Source organism: Nycticebus coucang, chromosome 1 (genome assembly GCF_027406575.1).
Source record: "Nycticebus coucang isolate mNycCou1 chromosome 1, mNycCou1.pri, whole genome shotgun sequence".
Lineage (NCBI taxonomy): Eukaryota > Metazoa > Chordata > Mammalia > Primates > Lorisidae > Nycticebus > Nycticebus coucang.
Window position 1 is genome coordinate 12588805 of NC_069780.1, and position 23967 is coordinate 12612771.

Consider the following 23967-nt stretch of genomic DNA (forward strand, 5'->3'; position numbering starts at 1 on the left):
TGGACACGATATTGCGCTGTTTAACCTAGGCTCTTCCTGCTTCCTACTTACCATTAGGAGAAGCTCTTTCCCTTGGCTCTGATTCTGCTGTGCTGCCCACAGTCCAGGTAAGGCAACTCCAAATTAACCTCCCTCAAGTACCACTTTGACTATAGCACTCAGTGGTTCAAAATACTTCACTAGAAACTTTTTTGTTACTGTGTAAGGAATAAACTTCCTGCCCTGGCACTTAAGACTCTCCAAAATTTGGCCGAAATATAAGTTTTATGTTCCAGTTAATAACAATTCTTTGCTGTTCCCTAGAAATGCACTGTCCTTTTCCACCTCCCTCCCTACCTGTCTGAATAATTCCTTTTTTATTTGTTTTAGACAGGGTCTCACTCTGTTGCCCTGGCTAGAGTACAGTGGCATCATCATAGCTCATTGCAGTATTAAACAATCCTCCTGCCTTAGCCTTGCAAGTCGCTGGGACTACAGGTGCCTACCATAGTACCCAGCTAATTTTTCTATTTTTTGTAGAGAACTTTGCCTCCCAGAGTGCTAGGCGCACGCATCCTGTCTAGAATAACTCTGATTACAGACTAAACAGGTTATTATTAAGAATTTCCTGAATGAATGTTTTACTGATTTCAACATTAGTTTCTCTGAACCCTGGGCATGTGAGTTTGTGGTTCACTAATAGAGGGCTTGAAAATCTGTACTGTCTGTCAGAAATTATCCACTGGACAACTGGAATTTTCACATCCTGAACAAAATCATGATCTAAAACACATTAGAACAAAGATACACTTTTCAGTCACAATTAACCTCATAAAATTTTTACAAAATCCAAAAATAAAACATGGTAAAGTTGTAACTATTGATTGCAACGTAGAGGACTGTTAACATGCAGGAGGACGGAGGCAGCGAGGCACAGCACATGCTGAACACTGAGAGATGCTTGTTTGCTGCTGCTTTCTATTAGTCACTGTTTCTCAGCCAGGTTAGAACACAGTATCACTCTGTACACAAACAAAGAATAATTTCATGGCCAAATGCAATTTGCTTAAGAAGAAAAAATTCCCATGCAAATATTTAATTTAGATTATAAAGTAGTAAATGTCTAAAACAGTGTTGCCAGATGATTTCTGTAATTCCAATTTTGACAGCTTTCTACCACTTACATTGAGACTAGACTACCAGGTATAGAAAAATGAACATAGGCTTTGAAAACTGAGACCTGGGTTTGTGCCTCAATCTGGAGACTTTCACTGTGCCATCCTGGGATCATATATAACCCCCTAAAACATCAGTTTCCTCATCTGCAATTTTAAAAGAAATATTTATTACTATTTCTCAAGGTTGCAAACTTAAATAAGAAAAATATTAACACAAAAAGCAGAATTTGTCTAGCATTAGCTCAATAAATATAAATTATCTTCCCTATTTCCCTGCATCACGTTTTAAGTGGGAATTTACTTGAACCCATGCTGTGTCAACTCAAGAAATGATTACCTAATTATTCAGAATGGATATTGTTTTTACTAACTCAATTTAAAAAGATAATTTCTGGAGCTCTATAAATGAATTATCACTACTCTCTGAAATATCAAACTATTGAAGTATCTGAAGTAAATTTTAAGTTAAGGCATTGCATGTGTGCATGTGTGTACCTGCATTCGGATACATTAACAACAGGGATGTGTTCTGAAAAGTATGTGATTAGGTGATTTCATCATTGTGCCAACACAGAACATAGAATGCACTTCTACAAACTGAAACGGTACAGCCTGCTGTGTGGTATGGACTACTGCTCTAGATTACAAACCTGTACGGCACGTAACGGTACTGAATACTGCAGACAGCTGTAATACAACAGTAAAGTAAGCATGTGTGTATTTAAACACACCTACACAAGGAAAAGGTACACTCCATGAATGGCCCTTGCAGGAGTTGATCTGGGTGAGTGGTGGGTGGTGTGGGAAACGTGAGGCCCAGGACATTACCACACGCTACTGTAGACTTTATAAACACTGTATGCTTAGACTACACTGTATTTATTTAAAATTTTCTTTCTTTAATAATAACTTAACCTTACTGTACTATTACCTTTTTACTTTATAAACTCTTTAACATTTTAACTTTTTGACTGTTTTGTAGAAACAGCTTAAAACACATTGTATAGCTGTGCAAAAAATATTTTTTTTTTTTTTTTTTTTGTAGAGACAGAGTCTCACTTTATGGCCCTCGGTAGAGTGCTGTGGCCTCACACAGCTCACAGCAACCTCCAACTCCCGGGCTTAAGCGATTCTCTTGCCTCAGCCTCCCAAGTAGCTGGGACTACAGGCGCCCGCCACAACACCCAGCTATTTTTTTGTTGCAGTTTGGCTGGGGCCGGGCTTGAACCCGTCACCCTCGGTATATGGGGCCAGCGCCCTACCAACTGAGCCACAGGCACCGCCCCAAAAAATATTTTTCTTATTAAAATTTTTTTTTTTTTTTAAACTTTTAAAACTTTCTTGTTAAGAACTAAGACATAAACCCACATGTCAGCGTAGGCCTAAAGAGGGTTAAGGATCATCACCCCACCACTGTCTGTCACCTCCACACCTTGTCCCACTGGAAGGTCTTCAAGGACAACAGCAGACATGGAGCTGTCACCTCCTGTGCTGTCAGTGCCTTCTGGGTACTCCTGAAGGACCTGCCTGAGGCTCTTTCATAGTTAACCTTTTTTTTAAACTAAGGAGTGCACTCTAAAATAAAATTTTTTTTTTTTTTTTTTTTTTTTTTTAGTAGAGACAGAGTCTCACTGTACCGCCCTCCGGTAGAGTGCCGTGGCCTCACACAGCTCACAGCAACCTCCAACTCCTGGGCTTAAGCGATTCTCTTGCCTCAGCCTCCCGAGCAGCTGGGACTACAGGCGCCCGCCACAACGCCCGGCTATTTTTTGGTTGCAGTTTGGCCGGGGCCGGGTTTGAACCCGCCACCCTCGGTATATGGGGCCGGCACCTTACCGACTGAGCCACAGGTGCCGCCCACTCTAAAATAATTTTTAAAAGAATGTGGTATAGTACAGTAAATATATAACCAGTAATGGTTGTTTACTACCATTATCGAGTAGCACGTGCTGGACACAACTGTATGTGCACGACTTCGATATGACTAGCAGCACAGCAGGCTTGTTTATAGCAGCACCACCATGGACAGATTAACAATGCACGTCGCGCCACGCTGTCGGGATAGCTCTGATGTCACGAGGCTACAGGAATTTTTCAGCTCCATTTTAACCTATGTTAAATGTGCGGTCCATCATTGCCCAAAAGTTTGTCATACAGCACATGACTGTGTATCAGAGTTGGGGAAAGAAATGTGTGTGTAACTCTGGGATCAACTATCCATAAGGTTTTTAAAGTAGTAACATTAAAAAAACTTATATCCATATTTACAAAGTCATATTATTAGAAAAGAATACGTCTGTGACAGATCCTATTTAATAAGTGCTTTTATTAATTAAAGCTACTGGTTAGTACGTAAAAGGAGGGAAGTGTATATTGGACTTCCCTAGAACAACTTCAGTATGGGGAGTATAACAAGTCTCAACTTGTGGTTTTTTTCCCTCTAGTTTAAAACTTTCAGTTATAAAACTAAAAGGGAACTGCATATCTTGACCTGGTTGTGTGTACCCTCACATTAACCTGAAACAAATTCACTTCTAAAAAAAAACAAAAGAAAAGAAAAGAAAAGAAAAACTAAAATGCAGAGAACTCTAATTTTAAGTGAGATTTTCTATAATCACAGCTGACTTTTCAAGAGAGTGCTTACTAGGTGGTAGTATTGTCTTCCTAAAATCTTTTTTTTTTTTGTAGAGACAGAGTCTCACTGTACCGCCCTCTGGTAGAGTGCCGTGGCGTCACCCGGCTCACAGCAACCTCTAACTCTCGGGCTTACGCGATTCTCTTGCCTCAGCCTCCCGAGTAGCTGGGACTACAGGCACCCGCCACAACGCCCGGCTATTTTTGGCCGGGGCTGGGTTTGAACCCGCTACCCTCAGCATATGGGGCCGGCGCCCTACTCACTGAGCCACAGGCGCCGCCCCCTAAAATCTTTTAATGTATTAATGCACTCAATCCTCTTAAGAAGCTTATGCATAGCTACTACTATGAGAAAATTAACACTTAAAGAAGTTACATAAGTAACTTACTCAAGATCACATAGCTAGAAAATAGCAAAGGTGGGACATAAACCTAGGCAGTCTCATTCCAAAGCCTGCATTCTCAGTCACTGTGTAGGTGGTTCAACTCTGTGTGATTGATTCTTTTTATAAAACACATACTTTTAAGGTCCCTTTTACTGTCCACAAGTGAAAATCAAATTATGACCTACTCATAAAAAATGAACAAAATGCTCATACAGTAATATAAATGAACAATAAAAACAATTTATAAAATGTGCATTTCACTACCATAAAAAATGATTGGTGAGGTAACGGATAAGTTAATTAGCTCCATTTAACCATTCCACATTGTATACATAGATCAAAGTATCGCACTGTACCCCAGAAACATATACAATTATATCAATCAAAATATTAATGAAAATATGTATTTCACTATAAGAATATTTATAAAATTAATAATTAGAAAGTTTCAGGTACAACTACGCTAATAGACAAAAATTTAAAAAGTCTAGCAATGTGCCAGATGCCTGAGAGGGCAGCGGACTGGAGAGCCTCTGTACTGTGTCACTGCACACTGACTCTCTACTGTCTGCCTTTGTCAAGAGTTTTCTCTCTTTTTTTCTTTGCCATACATCTTGAGATCACTCTGCACCCTTATAAATGAATATAATTATAAAATTTATAAGACTCTGTACTATTTAATTTCCATAAACAAGTGTAAGCTGTGAATAATTTCAAAAACTGAAAATTTAGAAGAGCACAAAACACACCTTTGCTTAAAGAAAATCCGTGTTAACTGAATCTGATTCCAACCACCACTTATCTTGCCAATTAATTTATTTACCACTTGTTTTAAATTCAACTGCAGATTAAACACTCTTACCCTTGTGAAGCTCTGCGGCTTTCCTCATTTAGCAAATAAAGTTCATTATGGGAGAATCACACTTTTATAAAGTGTTAGAAATGGTTATGAAAATTCAATCAACATCTCACAGTACCCAGTTTACAAACAGAAATGAGAGCCCTCCATCCACCCATCTGTTCACGGAAATATTAAGGAGGGAGCCAAACCAAATTCCTTTTAAGCGCAGACCTGTTCTTTGGGACGCAGGCAGCTCACTGGCAGCAGGCAGTGTACCTGTTGTTCCAGGAGGCAGTGCATAAGCTGAAGATGATGGTGGAGCCCCTGGTCCGCCATGCTGGAAGGATGCTCCAGAGGAAGGGGGAGGAGGGAAAGCGGCAGCAGGGCTGGAGGTAGGTGAAGAGGCCTGGTGCTGTGCTGCATATAGCTGAGACTGCCCAGAATAGGAAGAAGCAGAAGATATGTAAGGGGTGTTAGGGAAAGCGTTGGAAGCAGGAGGCGCAACAGGCTGCTGAGGTCGGTACATTGCTGACCCCCCTGTTCCGAAGGAATACTGCTGGGCTGGTTGATAAGCTACATCAAGAAGAAGAAACAGAAATTTTAATTAGTTACAAGTTTATTCAGATAGCAGAAAACAAAAATGTTATCTCATTCTATGGAAAGGACTTTAATCATTATTCTTATAGCAATAAGTTAAAACCCCAAACTAACACTTATTATATATTATGCTTTTGCCATCCCCAAACTGCTGCTAGTTATCAAAGTCTTTGTATCATCAAATCCAAGAACTGCCAACAGTGACCCTTTTCTGAGACTTTTCCTGTTCCTGTGAAAAAGACTATGGGGACAACCAGATGGAACTATGCAGGAAAAACATATTGAAAACATCCCACTTTACAAAAAAAAGTAACATGGAGTTTGGTGGCAGTTCAAGACATCGCCCCTCAATAAGAATTGAAGAGTGAGCACTACTGTTATGAATCAAGTATCTTCTCCCATACCTAATAAAATCACCAGCTATTCAAATTCTGAGTTTCAGCACAGTTTCTGACTAAGAGTCAACTCTACAATCCCTAATAAAACAAGTACTATTACAATGCAGAACATTTTACATATTGTATGTAGTAGGTTAGTAAACAATCAGGCATGGCAGCCAATTAATGTTTCAATGCAAAGATCTAAAACCATTATTAGGGAGATCTTAATACCATCATAGTCTGCATGACCAGGGCTAGGCAGGAGCCTCCCGAGTGAATGTAGCAGGAGTCTGTTTCCTAACAGTACTCTGCAGATAGCATTCACATTAAGTGCTCAGGGGAAAGGTTGTATCAAATTTGTATTCATGTTGAGTAAGAACATCCCCTTTTGTATAGAACATGTTTATTGATTAGTTCTTCCTAGGTAACGGTCTCTTGTTTTCCCAGTAGTTGTTTAGTCTTATAATTTTCCCCTTTAAGATTTTATTTTATTTTTTGCTCTTAGTTTAAATTTTTATGTAGTGATTTTTTTACTTTCCAAGTGCAAATGGTGGATACATTTGTCAAAACCCACAGAATGCACACCAAGCACCCACACTAGTGTAAGCTCTGGGTGGTAATGAGGCATCAGTGTGAGTCTATTGATTTTAACAAATACGCCACCCTATAGTATAGGATGTCGACAGTGGGGGATGGTGTACACACGTGCACTTGAGGCACTTCCTGCTTAATTTTGCCTTGAACCTAAGACTGCTCTAAAAACCTAGTCTATTAAATAAATGAGTGAATGAAATGGAAACAGAACGACAAACGCTTCTTAAAACTATTTTCTAAAAATAGTTTATGTCATCTTACCTGAAGGAAAAGAATAAGTATGATATAATTTCTAAAATTCTATTTCTGTACACCCAAACTATGGGACATTTGACTCTTGTCTAATAGGTTTTAGTAGTGGTTCAGGAACAGGAACCAACTGTTCTGACCAGAGTGACAAAGGAGTTACTTCCAAGGGTGTTGTTTCAAGACACCTCTTCGGAAAACCATGTTTCTCTATAGCAGGGACTCAGGAGTCCTACCTAAGATGGTTCTTAACTTTGTCGAAATTGGTTTGGGGCTTCAAAGTAAATGGCTACTGTATCAGATAAGAAACGCTGTTAGGAAAGGGCTTTAGGGTCACATTACTTACGCTGTGGCTGTGGATAAGGTGGTACCTGGCTGTGCATGTGACCTGGAGATGTGGGAAGCTGAGCAGCAGCATTTGGGTTAATATTTCCCTGCATTATGAAACCTGGAGGTGAAGGATTTTCTCCCTAGAAAACAAGAATATGGTAAAAAGGAGAATTACATTTAGAACCAAGAACCTTACCAGATGTACTTATAATCTTTAAATGGAGTTCTATGTTTATTAAAAAGAAACCTTTATTGCATAAGAAACATTGCATTTTGCATATTCTCTCTTCCTCGGAACACCATGCTTTTCTTTCTTTTTTGCACTGAGCCTGTACTGCTGTAAGAACATGATGTTTTCTGAGCAACATACTGTCAATGATTTAAAGATCAGACAAGTCTGACTGAGTCACTGCAATGATTAGCAAAAGATGCTAAGAGCTTCATAAAATAGCGCCAAAGGGATTTATGATAAGTCACCAGGATTTTCCATCTCTACTAATTTCCATCCACTATCCACTATTCCACACTCTGGAAATCTAAGTAGGAATGCCATAAGGGAACTTTTTTATTCTTTAGTAAAGAGTAAAAAAAGTTCTCCAGTGCTATAAACAGAAAAAAACAAAAGCCTTCAGTGAAATTAGATCTAAATCATTGTCAGAACTTTGGTTGATGTTTTTTTAGTTCAAGTCAATTTAGAACTGCACAAGAAGGAAAAGAGGGCTAAGAAAATAATAATTTTGTGTTCAAAATTATCTCTGGTATCCTAAAAGCATAAAAATGCAATGAGCAGGTGGGAGTAGCGGTGGGGGACCTTAAAGAATGGGGTAAAAAATATATAACACAGTCTTCTCTCTCTTGCTCGTGCTCCGCTCTCTACATATATATACACGTGTGTGTGTGTGAGAGAGAGAGAGAGAGCAGGGTCTTGCTCAAAGAGGAATAAATGAAGGATATACCTGTGTGTCAGAGGGAGAGGCTGCAGGTGGATGGCTGGAAAGGGCAGTAGGAGTTTTGTTACTCCAGGTAGTGACAGTAGGGGCAATTCTAACCTGAATTGAACAAAGAAATACCAATCACAGAAAATAAAAAATGAAAACATTAAAAGAAGAAAAAAAATCTAAAAGGTATTAACAGCCAGATACAAAGGAAAAGGTTAAAAACACCCAGATTACATACATTAGGCAGGCAGCTGCTTTCAAAGGAGCTGGGATTCCAAAACATAGTCACAACAAAATAGGAGGAGGGAGGTAGGAGAAAAATCAATCTGAAAACTTAACCAAAGCCTAAGAACAATGCCAGGTAAGCATCAAGAGAAAGTGAGGTCTTGGAAGTAAGAAAGGAAAAAAATATTCAAGGGAAAAAAGTAATTTGAGCAAAATGATTTTTGAAGCATAAATAGTATTCATGCTACTACTATCTGCAAACACACTGCTATAGAAGTGCCCATTCTGATTTCATTACAGCCACAAAAATCATATTAGTCCCATACAAGGCTTAAAAACCACAAAGGCCTCAATGAATCCCCAACAATAAAAATAAATAAATAAATAAACAATAAATCACACAGAGATTATTAAAGCTGAATATTAAAGATCATCCAGTCTACCCATTAACACTGAGAAAACCAAGGCCTAGAGAAGTGAATGGGCTTGCTGAGGTCCACACAGCTCACTTGTGAGTCCAAGTCTCCTAATTTCCAGGACAGTGTTTTTTACATTACACCCTATTGCTTAATCGAGCAGTGGTTTTCAATTTTTTTTTTATATAACAAAAAAGGATGAATCTCAAAATGTTATAAAGGCGGGGTCACAGTTCCATCCAGCTTAGGGGAGAGATGTTTTCAGAATCCCAGCAGTACCAATGCTGTCAGTATTCACCTGCTAACTTGTGACTTGGGCAATAGAAAGCAAAGAGCCATCTAAAACTTGTGCTTGTAGGACCACAATAAAATATGATAATGCTTAGACGGAATCATTATCTACTCTGGGCATAGAAAAAACTACAAGACTACTTATTCCACAGTATTTACAGTTGTTAAAACAAACATTTGAGAAACTTCAAATAGTTAAGTAACTCATACGGAAAGAAAGATCTATTCTTAGTAACTTTATTTCTTTCATTTTCATGGTTGATCACTAAAAGATTTTTTTTAATTAAAGTAAGTTTGTGAGGGAGGGGAGGGAGGGGGAGGATGAGCGGAGGGAAGGTGATTGGTGGGATTACACCTGCGGTGCCAAAAAGAAAAAAAAAAGTTTGCTAACATTTTCTTAAGAGCATAGAACTTAATCTACTCAAGATGATTTCACTAAGTTGACCTTATATAACATATATAGCGCCATCCTCCAATTCTTTGTAATGGTATTTCTTCAGTTCTTTACCCATTTAAAGGCATTATCTGGCCCTGCCTTCTTCTCCCTCCCTCTCAGACCAGCCCGGTAGGTTTTCTTAACTTGTTCTCAGTGTTCAGGTGTGTTTACACATTCAGTAAGATTTTCTTAACGCTTCTAACAAATGTGATGATTTTATTAATTTAATTTTTGTCTTCTTTCACTGAACTTTAACTTCTGAAAGCTAGAATTTCATCTGATTTTTTTTTATTTTATGTGTCACACACTGAGACCCCAGCCGCTCCCTCCTTCCCTCTCTCTGCTGTCCCTTTCCCTACCCCCTCCCTCCTTCTCTCTCTGCCTCCCCTTTACCCACCCCACACTGTGTCATTAATTGTCCTCCAATCAACATTAAATACATAGGATTCATGCTTCTCCATTCTTGTGATGTTTTACTAAGAAAAATGTGTCCCACTTCCATCCAGGTTAATACAAATGCTGTTTGTATCTATTTTTTTAAGCCATCAAAATCCTCCCTGCCATGTAAATCTTTGTTGAAACTCACATATACATTCATATACATATATATTCATATATACAAAATATTCACATATAAGTGGACCTGTGCAGTTCAACCCATGTGGGTTAACAGTGAACTGTATTTATTTATATAATTGTATATATATAAAATTATATTTATTGCAATTATATATAATTTATTATAATTATATATATATATGATTTTATAAATAAATACAGTTGACTATTGACCCACATGGGTTGAACTGCACAGGTCCACTTATATGTGAATATTTCCTTTTCTTTCTTTCTTTTTTTTTTTTTTTTTTTGAGCCAGAGCCTCAAACTGTCGCCCTGGGTAGAGTGCTGTGGCATCACAACTCACAGCAACCTCCAACTCCTGAACTCAAGCGATTTTCCTGCCTCTGCCTCCCAAGTAGCAGGGATTACAGGCGCCCACCACAATGCCCGGCTATTTTTTGGTTGCAACTGTCACTGTTGTTTGGTGGGTCTGGGCTGGATTCAAACCCGCCAGCTCAGGTGCATGTGGCTGGTGCCTGTGGCTTGGCTCACAGGTGCCGAGCCAACATGAATATTTTCAATAGCAGTTACACCGAGTACACCTGCTTCTCATGTCTCCCCTTCCACCCTTCCTACCTTCGCTATCCCAGAGACAGGGAGACCAACCCCCCACTTCCTCGTCAGCCTACTCAACAAGAAGACAACAAAGACAAAGACTGTTATAATAACCCACTTCTACTTAATGAACAGTAAAAGACATTTCTTTTCCCCATGATTTTCTTAATGCCATTTTCTTTCCTCTAGCTCACTTTATGGTAATATAGCCTATAATACATATAATATACAAAACGTCTGTTAATTGATTATTCACATTATCAGCGAGGCTCTGGCCAATGGTTAGCTATCAGTAGTCAAATCTTTGGGGAGTCAAAAGTTATACAAAGATTGTCAACTGCATGGGGGGTTGGCACCCCTTACCCCCATGTTGTTCAAGGGGCATCTGTTAAAGCAAAGCTGTGCCAAAGTGGGAGTGAACCTCCTAAATCTGGCCTACCTTCCATCCTTTTATCCCTGCCCATTAATACTGATTTAAAACCACCAGCCACTATCCTCGTTTACTCAGTATATCATAAGCTTTAATCAGGAAGGTCACTGCTTTATTTATGATTCAATTTGTTTTTCTTTCTTAAAATAACTCTTCTATGTTTTCACCTTTTCCCAGAAAGACAGAGAAATCTAAGGACATAGACGGTAAATATTCTCTTTTCCCAATACAGAGCTTACCTTACTACGGTACTCTGAGAGACAGCCTAACACAAGACACCCAGGAGTTCTAATCCAGCCTAACCATTAACTAGCCATGCAATGCTAAGGAACTCAAGCCCTGTATCTGCAGACTATGGTGGGTCACTTGACATCTGTGTGTTAGTTTTGCTAGCCACCATCTGGTCTGTCTCACCTGTCATGCATTTTCTAAGATTAGTATAATCTCCATGATGGTAGAGAATTTCATCTATTTTTTTCACCAATATACCTTCAACATCTAGAACAATGCCAGGTTCTCAAAGAAGGGTCTCAATAAATATTTGTCAAATGAGTGAAAAACATCAAAATATAAAGTATTCCTATAGTTAACAAGGTTATTGAAATGCAGTCTATCCTGATTAAGTACCCAAATACAACAGACAAGATTATTCTTTTTAGTTTTTCATGATTTTATACTTACATTTGCTATAACAAAATACAAAAAGACCCCTTCAATCTTATCAGCAATTTGCTCTATTTTAAAGTAGGCAAAGTACCTATTAACCTTGCTTGCTATCAAGACCATTTATTACTTATGAAGAAAACACTTATCATTTAGGCTCAGCACCCGTAGCTCAGCAGTTAGGGCACTGGCCACATACACCAGGGCTGGAGGGTTCAAACCCAGCCGAGGCCAGCTAAACAATAATGACAGCTGCAACAACAACAAAAATAGCCAGGCATTGTGGCGGGCACCTGTAGCCCCAGCTACTTAGGAGGCTGAGGCAAGAGAATCACATAAGCCAAGAGTTTGAGGTTGCTGTGAGCTGTGATGCCACAGCACTCTATTGAGGGAGACATAATGAGACTCTGTCTCAAAAAAAAAAAAAAAACACAAAAACAGTTATCATTTAAATACATGAAGATTATCTACTGGTCTGGAAATGTGAAAAAGTTTGTACATGAAATAGTAAAATAAGAGGCTACATTTTATGACAAAAAAATTGGTAATTTAAATTAATTAATTAAATTAAAATTATTCTTTTCACATTCCACATGACCTACAACTTCATAAATCTTTATTCACTTTAATCTCATATCCAAGTTGTCCAACAATGTCTATATTCTGTGTATTCTTTACTTGCAGAATCAAAAGTAAATCTATACTAATAATTCAGAAAAGAATACTCAAAAAAGACTATTTCTAAAAAATTTTTTTTTTTTTTTGAGACAGAGTCTCACTTTTTTGCCTTCAGTAGAGAGCCATGGGTGTCACAGCCTACAGCAATCTCAAACTCTTAGTCCCAAGTAGCTGGGACTACAGGCACCCACCACAATGCCCTGCTATTTTTTTTTTTTTTTAGCAACAAGGTCTCATTCTGGCTCAAGCTGGTCTCAAACTGTGAGCTCAGGTAATCCACTCACCTTGACCTTGCTGACCTCCCAGAGTGCTAGGATTACAGGCTTGAGCCACCACACCTGGTCCTCTAAAAACATTTTTTAATAAATTAACCAAATCATCAATAAGATTGTTTCTGCTACTTTACTTACATCTTGTTAGATGAATCAAATAGAAGTTTCAAGAACAGATATATATGTGTAAGCAAAGTGTTGAGCGACAGAGAAATAAGATTTTCCTGAGAGAGCTTAAAACTATCTAAAACATATTCTGTTTGATCAGATTAAGGGATGATTTTTCAAAGTAGATCATAAATATCATTTTGAAATCTAGAGCGTGTATCTATTAAAACAGTATGTTGCCTAGTTTTGTCATATCAGAGAAGGTCTCTTGCCCAACAAATTAAAATCACCAATCTGAACAGAAATATATAAATGATCCTACTTCATCTGGACCACCTCACTCACATGGGGGTAATATTGTTGAGTCTGAACTCTTGGCATTTGTGGGTGGCCACCAATAGGCGCAGGCCTGCCCGTAGGCATTTTCGGAGATCCATGTCCTGGGGCGGGCTCTCCTTGTGCTCTGCAAAGTCTGTCACGAAGCTGCATAATATTTGGCTGTAAGAACCAATGGAAAAAAAAACAAGCAAATTGTTAAACTTCACTCAACTTTATGACAATATGGTGATTTTCTTAAAGTAATCAGATCATTCAAGAGATCCCCTTTTGTTCATAAAGCTGCATACCATACAGGAAACCCTGACACTCGAGGATTCCATATAACTGTTTCCAGTATTTAAGGCTGGTATCGAAGTTCCACGACATATAATGTAACTTGTAATTTAACTGAAATCAGGATTGAATTATATCCGCATCAGGATGGTAGGAAAGATCAATGTCACTTATCAATTGCTGCTCTTCTGATGTTTTCTTAAGTTTGTGTAATGCTCATCAATCACGAAACTAGTTAAAAAAGAAACTAAAAAAAGCCACCAAAAAAGAACCAACTGCTAACGATATTGATGGAAGAAAATGATAATCTAAGAAAGAAATGAGACTTTTAAAAGATTTCTAAGAAAACATTTAAAAGATGTCAAATTCAGATCTGTAGCTAATACAGATCAATAATTATAAATTTACCAAAGTACGATGAATTGATCATACATTAATACATGTCCTAAGTATTAATAAATAACAAGAAAAAAGCAATGTGTTAAAATGTTTCAGTAAGATTTTAATATCCTTAAAATTTATACACTCCTAAAAATGTGTTAAAGATTTAAGGGGTTATTTAATCTGTTTAGGGGAAATTATTTCACTGGGGAAATTATTAATAATACTACGATGTGGGCGGCACCTGTGGCTCAAGGAGTAGGGCGCCGGTCCCATATGCCACAGGTGGCGGGTTCAAACCCGGCCCCAGCCAAAAACCACAAAAAAAAATAATACTATGATGTTATCACAAAGTCTTAGGACACATTCTCCCCAAAATGTAGGATCTGTTGAGATTAAACAGAGGGAGTAACATCAAAATTATGCTTTTTTGCATACAGACTGTATTTTAAAATCCAAATAAAAGCACAAAGAATAATGTATGGAAAATGTATGTGATTATAAACAAAGCTAAATAGTTTAATACTGGGCAGTGCCTGTGGCTCAGTTTGAGTTGGGCATCAACCCCATATATCAAGGGTGGTGGTTTTGAACCCAGCCCTGGCCAAACTGCAACAAAAAAATAGCCGAGCGTTATGGAGGGCCCCTGTAGTCCCAGCTACTTAGGAAGCTGAAGCAAGAGAATCACTTAAGCCCAAGAGCTGGAGGTTGCTGTGAGCTGTGACAGCACAGCACTCTACTGAGGGCAACAAAGTGAAACTCTGTCTCTAAAAAAAAAAAAAAAAAAAGTTTAATCCTAAAACTAGTTGATCGAAAGGTCTTAGAATAATTCAGTCTTAAGATAAATGGGCCTTTTTTTATTTTTTATTTATTTATTTTTTTTTTGTAGAGACAGTTTTACTTTATGGCCCTCAGTAGAGTGCCATGGCCTCACACAGCTCACAGCAACCTCCAACTCCTGGGCTTAAGCGATTCTCTTGCCTTAGTCTCCCAAGTAGCTGGGACTACAGGCACCCACCACAATGCCTGGCTATTTTTTGGTTGCAGTTTGGCAAGGGCTGGGTTTGAACCCATCATCCTCGGTATATGGGGCTGGCGCCTTACCGACTGAGCCACAGGCACCGCCCTATTTTTTTTTTTTTGTAGAGACGGAGTCTCACTTTACCACCCTCGGTAGAGTGCCATGATGTCATAGGACTCACAGCAACCTCCAGCTCTTGGGCTTCCGCAATTCTCCTGCCTCAGCCCCCCAAGCAGCTGGGACTACAGGCGCCTGCCACAACGCCCGGCTATTTTTTGGTTGCAGTTCAGCCGGGGCTGGGTTTGAACCCACCACCCTCGGTATATGGGGCCGGAGCCCTACTCACTGAGCCATAGGTGCCTTTTTTTTAAAAAAAAAAAAAAAAGATTTTAAAAAACATTTGATTGATTGATTGATTTAATTTATTTTTTTTGAGACAGAGTCTTACTAAGTCACCCTCAGTAGAGTGCTATGGTGTCACAGCTCACAGCAACCCCAAACTCCTGGGCTTAAGCGATTCTCTTGCCTCAGTCTCCTCAGTAGCTGGGACTACAGGTGCCACCACAATGCCCGGCTATTTTTTTGGTTGTAGTTGTCATTGTTGTCTAGCAGGCCCGGGCCAGGTTTGAGCCTGCCAGCCTCAGTGTATGTGGCCAGCACCCTACTCACTGAGCTATGGGCACCGAGCCAAGATAAAGGGTCTTATATATTTGAGAACTATGAGACCTTAAATAAAAAGTCATATAAAATTATTATGCCAAAGTCATAATACAGAAAAAGACCATGTTTCTAGTCTACCTAGTATGCCCATTAACAATTTATAAAGAGATGAGATGAATCCCGCAGCTAAGTGTACACAAACCAACTAGAGAGTCATGCCTCAACAGTCCCTGAGCACATAATGTATTTTTACTTAACGAACTTTATTGGTGATTCCCTAAAACAGACAAAATACTGAAAATAATTGGCTAAAAAATAAAACATTATCAAAACCAAAATGAAGTTAATAATAAAAAGTATAAGAAGAGAAAATATACATGCCAGACTCAAAATCAAGCTCTACTGGACACAAAATGCAGATATAAATATTCTATATTTGGAATAGTTTCCTCAAACCCCACCCCTACCTTCTACCTATGCTCCATTGGGTCCCCCTTCTTTTGTGTTCCAATAGCACCACCACCTGTACTTCAGTCACACTCTGAAATCTCAAGCTTACTCTATGGCCATCATGAGTTTGGAAGGTTCCTAGGAGAAGGATCTTGGCAATCTTGTTCATTATTCTATACACAGTTTCTTGCTGAGTTGAATTGAACTAAAACAATTATCTTGAAAAAGTCCAAGTTTTATCATATACCAAATAAGGACGATAAATTAGAAATGTAATGTAGTTCCCTCTGCCTTGAATACTTAAAAAATACTCTTGCCCACGAAGATAGTGTCAGACTAAAATGGCATATAGAAAGAATTTCTTTGATAATATCTGGGTGGCACATGTGGGAATTTTAAAATGTTAACTCCATTTGTTTGACTAAACAAGCTATTTAGTTAAAAGCTATTAACATTTATAGCTTTTCAACATATAAGATTCCTACAAAGAACCTTGTACAAAGAATTAGCATTTGGCTTTAGAAATAAAGTTGGTTCCCCGTCCCATTCATTTTCTTAAAATACTACATCTCTTGGTACAAAGGGATCTATTACACTATTGAGAGCATCTAAACTCTGATGCAGCTAAGTATACCCTAAAATGATCCTTCAAGAATTGTCAATAACATTTACCTACATTCAGGTAATGGAAATTCAACTGCTGCTAAACACTCTACCGACTCCTGTTGCTTACATCCAATCCCAAGTGATATCCACTAGACTCAAGAAGAAAAAAGAAAAATTGTTAATTCTGATCACCTGGTTGGTGTTGTCAGGAAGAAAAGCCAAGGCCGCAGCAATACTGCCCTGGGCTGCCAGCAGACTGGCGTACTGACTCATCTTCTCAGCCAGAAGAACCCCAACAGCATTAGCATCTGAGGCTTGAGTGAGCTGCACAGCTTTTCGCAGGATGACAACCTTCTCAATCAGATCCTAAATGGAAAAAAAAAAGGGTAGGTCAGAGAGAAACAAACAAAGATATTAAGACCATGCATAGAGAGCAAAGCTCACTAAAAGCGTGGTGCCTATTATCATCCCTATGACAAAAATATGGCCACCATTAAGGTAACTGAAAAAGTTATGAGGAGGAAGAAGCCCTCTGACTCACAGACAGGGCATAGGTTACCACCTTTCCCCAAACACCCTGAAACTACTAGATACTGTCTAGAGAGCAAATACACAAAGTGAAAATGAAAAGCAGATATCTGAAGGTTGAAACTGTGTCTTTGCAGGTATGCGAGGAAGTGTGAGTGAAAATGTCACACCATCTACCCTATAAAAACACTATGAGGGGGCAGTGCCTGTGGCTCAAGGAGTAGGGCACCCACCCCATATACCAGAGGTGGCAGGTTCAAACACAGCCCTGGTCAAAAACTGAAAAAAAAAAAAAAAAAAAAAAAAAAAAATACTATGAGGAGGCAGTGCCTGTGGCTCAGTGGGTAGGGCGCTGGCCCTATATACTGAAGGTGGCAGGTTCAAACACAGCCCCGGCCAAACTGCAACAACAACAAAAAATAGCCGGGCGTTGTGGCGGGCGCCTATAGTCCCAGATACTTGGGAGGCTGAGGCAAGAGAATCGCCTTAGCCCAATAGCTGGAGGTTGCTGTGAGCTGTGATGCCATAGCACTCTACCGAGGGCAACAAAATGAGACTCTGTCTCTAAAAAACAAACAAACAAAAAAACACGATGAGGGGACCCAGAGACAAAGGCGTACGATCGCCAGACAAGCTTCCTATTGAACCTCAAAGTTTCTCACGTTTCTGTTCAATACCAATTCTTTCAACAATGGGTGGTATGCTTCAGGTAGAAAGCATAAAAATATTCCACCTTTTTGCCTTTCTTAAGTATATAAATCCAGACGTGTGAAACAATTGTCTTTCTCTCAGAAGCACTTAGAAGGAAAACCCTGACTTCTTATTGACTTCTACTTTCAACAGAGTGATCTTCAAAGCAATGACCCTACTGAGAAAAACCTCTTTCCAGAGAGGAAGAGAAATATTATACCCAAATTATCATAAAACTCTGTTGATTAAATGCTGAAGGGGAAAAAAAATCAAAATAAATAGTTACTAGGTGACTTAGAATAGTCCCACATTTTTTCATTACCTCTCTTGCTTATGTATTGGTGTTTTGGTTTTTTTTTTGAGACAGAGTCTCACTATGTCGCCCTGGGTAGAGTGCTGTAGCGTCACAGCTCACAGCAACCTCAAACTCTTGGGCTTAAGCAATTCTCTTGCCTCACCCTCTCAAGTAGCTGGGACTACATGTGCCTGCCACAATGCCGGGCTATTTTTTTGTTGCAGTTGTCGCTGTTTAGCAGGCCTGGGCCAGGTTTGAACCCACCAGCCCCAGTGCATATGGCCAGTGCCCTAACTACTGAGCTATGAGCGCTGAGCCTTGTGTATTGGTGTTAAATGAGATTTCATGTCTCTTTTACTCTCATGTTGCCTTAGCCATAAAGATTCTCTATTGTTACTAGGGATGCCTTCAATTCCTTCATCCACGTTCCTTCTTTTTTGCTCAAGGCAGACAGGACCACTGGAGACAGGAGTATGGGGGAAAAGAGGTAACCCCCAGGGCTATTTTCATTACTCTTGCCACCTACTTCTACCAATAAACTGCCAAATCACAATCAGGATCTTTATTTTTTTTTTGAGATAGAGTCTTACTCCGTCACCATGGGTACAGTGTTATGACATCATAGCTCACAGCAACCTCAAGCTCTTGGGCTGAACTGATCCTCTTGCCTCAGCCTCCCAAGTAGCTGAGACTACAGGTGCCCACCACAATGCCCGGCTAGCTTTCTATCTTTCTTTCCTAGCAGAGACAGGGTGGGTCTAGCTCTTATTCATCCTGGTCACAAACTCCCGAGTTTAAGCAATTCATCCTGCGTGGCTTCCCAGAGTTAGTATTACAGGTGTGAGCCACCATGCCCGGCCCATAATCTTGATCTCATAAACAGCTGCAATTCCATTTTACCACCTCATTACCTCAAACTTTGCTTTTCCAAAGACAGTAATAAATCCATGTAATTACCCACAAAACAACCTCTAGAGTATAAATTAGAAGACTAAAAGCAATGAACTTAAAGAACAAATGAATTTTTAGAATACAATTTGACCATAAGTAAGGTGAACACTAAAAAAGCACCTTTTGCTTCAAAGATTCTAACCTGAAGGGACAAAGGGTGGCTTCCATCTTGAGCTTTGGTCCAACATGCAACCAATTTCTCTACGTTCCCTGCACAAATGTAGCAGAGACATGCCTGAGACCGCAGGAGGCTGTCTCCTTCACTTTCCAGCCTGGTTCCCAAAAGATCTACAAAAAAGAGGAAAACAAAATCAGATTATACCCATGGCAATCTGTGTATAAATGTTCATGAACAGTTTAAAAACATTTTCAGAGGTACAGATTCAATTTCATAACCCATGAGTAGCAGGGAGAAACAAAATCACTCTACCTGTTCAGTAAATATTTATTAAATGTATGCAAGTGGGTAACACATTGTGTACAATAAATGATTTCACAAGACTCTATATCTAGCTGTAGAACTGATTTCCATTAATTATATTACCAAAAAAATGAAAATAATATCCGAATAGAAAAACCCTAAAGACACATTTATCAATCATAACTAAGTCTACTATAAATTACTTATGAAAATACAGTAAGTACCTCATAATTTTGTATTCTCATACTTCCAAGGTAGCAAATGGTTATTTGCTCTTATACTAGCAGCCTTAAGCTTTTTTTCTTACAAATAATATTTATTCCTTAGCCACTAGTTTACCCATGGCCTATGAGGTTAATTTCTACTTATATGTTATAATTATTAATTTTATCATAGCTAAAATTTATTACGTGAGGGCTACTTATGTGCCATATTACAGATGAATAAACTGAGTCTTAGAAAGTAATTGTTTATATGTCATATAGCTAGTAAGTGGCAGGAGCAAGATTCCAACTCTGGTCTGTCTAAAACCAAAATCACTAAACAGTATTTTTATTAAAAATGAGTAGGTATGAAGAAATTTTTTGTTTGTCTGCTTTTTGTTTTCTCACTTTGTCCACTTTGTCCCTGGGACGAGACTGTGCGATGTCAGCCTAGCTCACAGCAACCTCAAACGCCTGGGCTCAAATGATCCCCTTACCTCAGGCCTCCTAAGAAGCTGGCATTATAGGCACACACCACACCTGGCAAATATATACATATATTTTTTGTAAAGATAGGGTCTTGCTCTTGCTCGGACTGTTCTGGAACTCCTAATCTCAAGTGATCCTCCCACCTCAGCCTCCCAAAGTGCTAGGATTACAGATATGAGCCACAGCACACCAAAGAAACATATTTAATGGGCGGCGCCTGTGGCTCAAAGGGGAAGGGCACCAGGCCCATATGCCGGAGGTGGTGGGTTCAAACCCAGCCCTGGCCAAAAACCACACCACACACACACAAAAAAATAAATAAATAAAATGAAAAAACATTAAAAAAATATATATATATTATATATATATATTAATAATTCTTAGAAAAACATTCAAATAAGAAATTTTTTCTTATATGTTTATCAAACTTTCTAATAAAATGTGTCATTTTGGCTTGGTGCCCGTAGTACAGTGATTATAGTGCCGGCCACATACACTGAGACTGGTGGGTTCAAACCCAGGTCAGCTAAACAACCATGACGACTACAATAAAAAAATAGCTGGGTGCTATGGCGGGCACCTGTAGTCCCAGCTACTTGGGAGGCTGAGGTAAGAGAATGGCTTGAGCCCAGGAGTTTGAGGTTGCTGTGAACTGTGATGCTATGGCACTCTACTGAGGGCAACATAGTAAGACTGTCTCAAAAAAATAAATAAATAAATAAATAAAATTAAAAAATGTGTCATTTTTTATTTACAATGTACCATGCCATATATGTAATGTAGTTAAGTATAAAGTTGATTTCTTACCACAAAGGGCTGAAAATTCATCTGGTTTAGCATAAGTCAATACTGCAGCTAAAGCCTCTCTCCAATTTTTAAGATCACAAGACTCAACAATCTCTTTCCAGTTCTTCATCACCACTGCAGTGATGAGCTTGGGAAAGGAAAACAAAGGGAGAATTAAAAGTTTATACTGTGTTAATAAAAATTAATTCCAACTATCAAATGTATCGTTGAAAAGTACTGTTCACAGTATTTCATGTAAAAGCCATTGCAAAAGGAAGTATATTTTTGAAACAAAGACATAAAAAATCATATCCCCCCCAAAACCCCTCACCAACATATTTCATAAAATGCTGAGAAGGAAAAGTCTAGGTTGCTATCAGAACATTTAACAGAAGATATTGTAAGACCTGATGGATCAGGACCAACGGCCTGTACTTGTAGACTAGAGATGTGATCTAAAAGACAAGCATGAATTAACTTCACGAAGAAGGAAAAAGCATTCCAGGTCAAGGGACCACTAGGTGCAAAGTCCCAGGGAGAAAGGAACCTAGAGTGAGTGAAGAACGGGAAGGCAGCCAGAGTGGCTAACTGGTAATAGGCGACAGTGACAGGTAGAGGCTGGAGAGACGGACATCAGTCAGTGCTGGTGGGACTCAACACTGGTACGACTTTTATGAAAAGTAATTCCCCCCAAAATTAGTTCTTTAGGACATGGAAAATAACATCAAGCAGAAGGTTTAAAAATATCTACACCCCCATGTTCTAGAAATTCCTCTCCGGGGATTATAGCCTAATTAATCAGAAATTTGTATAAATATATATATACAACAAAGGTATTTATCACTATACATAAGAGTGAAAATATTGGAAACTACCTAAACATCCCCAAATAATGGAAATAACCTTTTCATAAAATTTTAATAAAGTAATTAAAAAATTTTATAAGAATCTTTAATGATGTGGGAAAATGCTTACAAAGCAAGTGATAATATCAATAAACTAAACCACGTAAACATATATACTTACATGATCCTGATTCTGTTAATTAAAAAAATTCTACAAATATATACAAAGAGGTATAGAAAGATATGCATCAATCTATTGACAGAATTGGGGAGCACTAAAATTTTTACCTTTAAATTTTCTATCTTAAGTTTTTCTAAAATAATATGAAAAAATTTTTAATTTTTAAAATTATATATAGAAATAACAAAAACTGGAATAATCATGCCAAACTGACCACAATTCTTTCTGGGTCCAGGAATTATGGATAGCTGTTAAAATTCTTCACTGTGTTCTACATTTCAACTCTCTATAATAAGAGTGCATTGTTTTTATAATCAAAATGATAAAATATTATTATTTATTTTTAAAATAACATACCCTGGTAATTTTGCTTTGGGATTTTGCAAAGTATTTTTTCTGGGTCTGAGCCAACAGTTCTTGTCCACCTGCTATGGCCAATATAATGGCATCAGCCATGCGGTTATCATGTAAACAAAGGTCAACAGCACCCTCAAAATTACCCGTCAGCAAAGCCTGAGTAATTAAACCATCAATATCTGCAAGAAGGAAGAATACATCCAAGTTAAACAGAATTTTTGTTACGAAAAACAACAACAAAACACTATACATATCAATTTATATAAACATACAACTGGAGAACATAATACTAATTTCTTACTACTGGTGGATTAATTTCTAACACAAGTTGTTAATATTTATGGAAAAGATCTATGGAAATATACGGAGATACACATAAAATAACAGATTTTCCAGGGTGTTTAAACTGGATTATTATTATTTTTTTTTTTAATTTTTGAGACAAAGTCTCAAGCTGTCACCCTGGGTAGAGTGCCGTGACATCACAGCTCACAGGACCTTCAAACTCTTGGGCTTAAGTGATTCTCTTGCCTCAGTCTTCCAAGTAGCTGGGACTACAAGTGTTCGCCACAACACCCAGCTATTTTATTTGTTGCAGTTGTCATCGTTGTTTAGCAGGCCCAGGCCAGTTTTGAACCCGCCAGCCTCAGTGCATAAGGCTGGCACGGTAACCACACTGCTACAGGCGCCAAGCCTAAACTGGATTATTAAAGATCACTGAAGTGTCTGAATATGCAATCCTTCCCAAGGCACTAATTACATATACTATACTAAATGAAAACAGTTCTTTCTCAATGTCCTACCACTTGTCACAAAACATTTCTAACTTCAACTCTGGGATTGTCTGTTTTCAAATGACTAAAAAAAAAAAAAACAATTAGAAATCAAAACCAATGAGTACTCACCCCCACTGATGGAAATATTAAATGTTCCTCTAGCTGAGGGTAGAAATTCAGATTCTGGTTTTTCTTCTTTAATGCACTAAAGAGATGAAAAATGCAGCAATTTAGCCAAAAATAAACTATGGAATAAGTTACTGACAAAACAAATAATCCCAAGGTATTCTAGAAAAGTTCTAAAATTTAAGTTTACACTAAGATCTACGGCTTCCATAAATATTCTGTAAATGAACTTCTGTGTATTAACTCCCACTGTCCAAATGTAAATAAAATCCAAAGCCATCAGGACTACTGCTAAACTAAAGTGTACATATTCATTACTGGTATCTCAGAAGTTACTACTAAAGCCGAAGAATCTTTTTTCTTAGATACCTCATCTGTAGTGGCTTGAAACATGCATAATATACATTTTTAAGTATATTATATTTTCATTTTAAAACAATGTATTTCTACATATCTAATAATTCCTATCCACTAGATTTTGGTCATAAGCTATTCTTGTTTTAACTGAATCATGAAAAAAATTACTTAGTGTCCACAGAAATAAAAGTCAGTCTATTTATTATGAATATACATGAATTATATATTTTGTATTCTCTCAAATTAGGTGTTTCTGGAGCATCAGATTAGCCTGATTAAAAAATAAATAGTTTTGTTATAAATTTCTGAGACTACCTGCAAGACTGATTAAAAATAAATCTAGTATTTAAAAAAATAAATAAATAAATAAATAAATCTGGTATTTTCTTTCTTTAGAAGAAAAGAAATAGACAGGAGGTACTCTGGCAACAAGT

The 23967-nt window shown here is 38.1% G+C and overlaps 1 protein-coding gene across 27 annotated transcripts in view; it reads right to left on the reverse strand.

Annotated features, from left to right (window-relative positions):
* The window catches only part of SEC31A (SEC31 homolog A, COPII coat complex component), a 78670-nt gene that overhangs the window by 19271 nt on the left and 35432 nt on the right, over positions 1-23967 (reverse strand). For 9 of the 27 annotated variants that reach the window (XM_053595343.1, XM_053595273.1, XM_053595773.1 and 6 more), the window contains 9 exons: positions 23180-23255; positions 22275-22453; positions 20913-21039; positions 19135-19280; positions 16721-16894; positions 13144-13296; positions 8122-8214; positions 7182-7305; positions 5250-5591 (listed from right to left, as the gene is read on the reverse strand). In XM_053595343.1, the coding sequence (XP_053451318.1) occupies positions 5250-5591; positions 7182-7305; positions 8122-8214; positions 13144-13296; positions 16721-16894; positions 19135-19280; positions 20913-21039; positions 22275-22453; positions 23180-23255 (1414 nt within the window). The remainder of the gene's footprint in view (positions 1-5249; positions 5592-7181; positions 7306-8121; positions 8215-13143; positions 13297-16720; positions 16895-19134; positions 19281-20912; positions 21040-22274; positions 22454-23179; positions 23256-23967) is intronic. The other 18 variants (XM_053596198.1, XM_053596123.1, XM_053596062.1 and 15 more) reach the window with 5 other exon arrangements.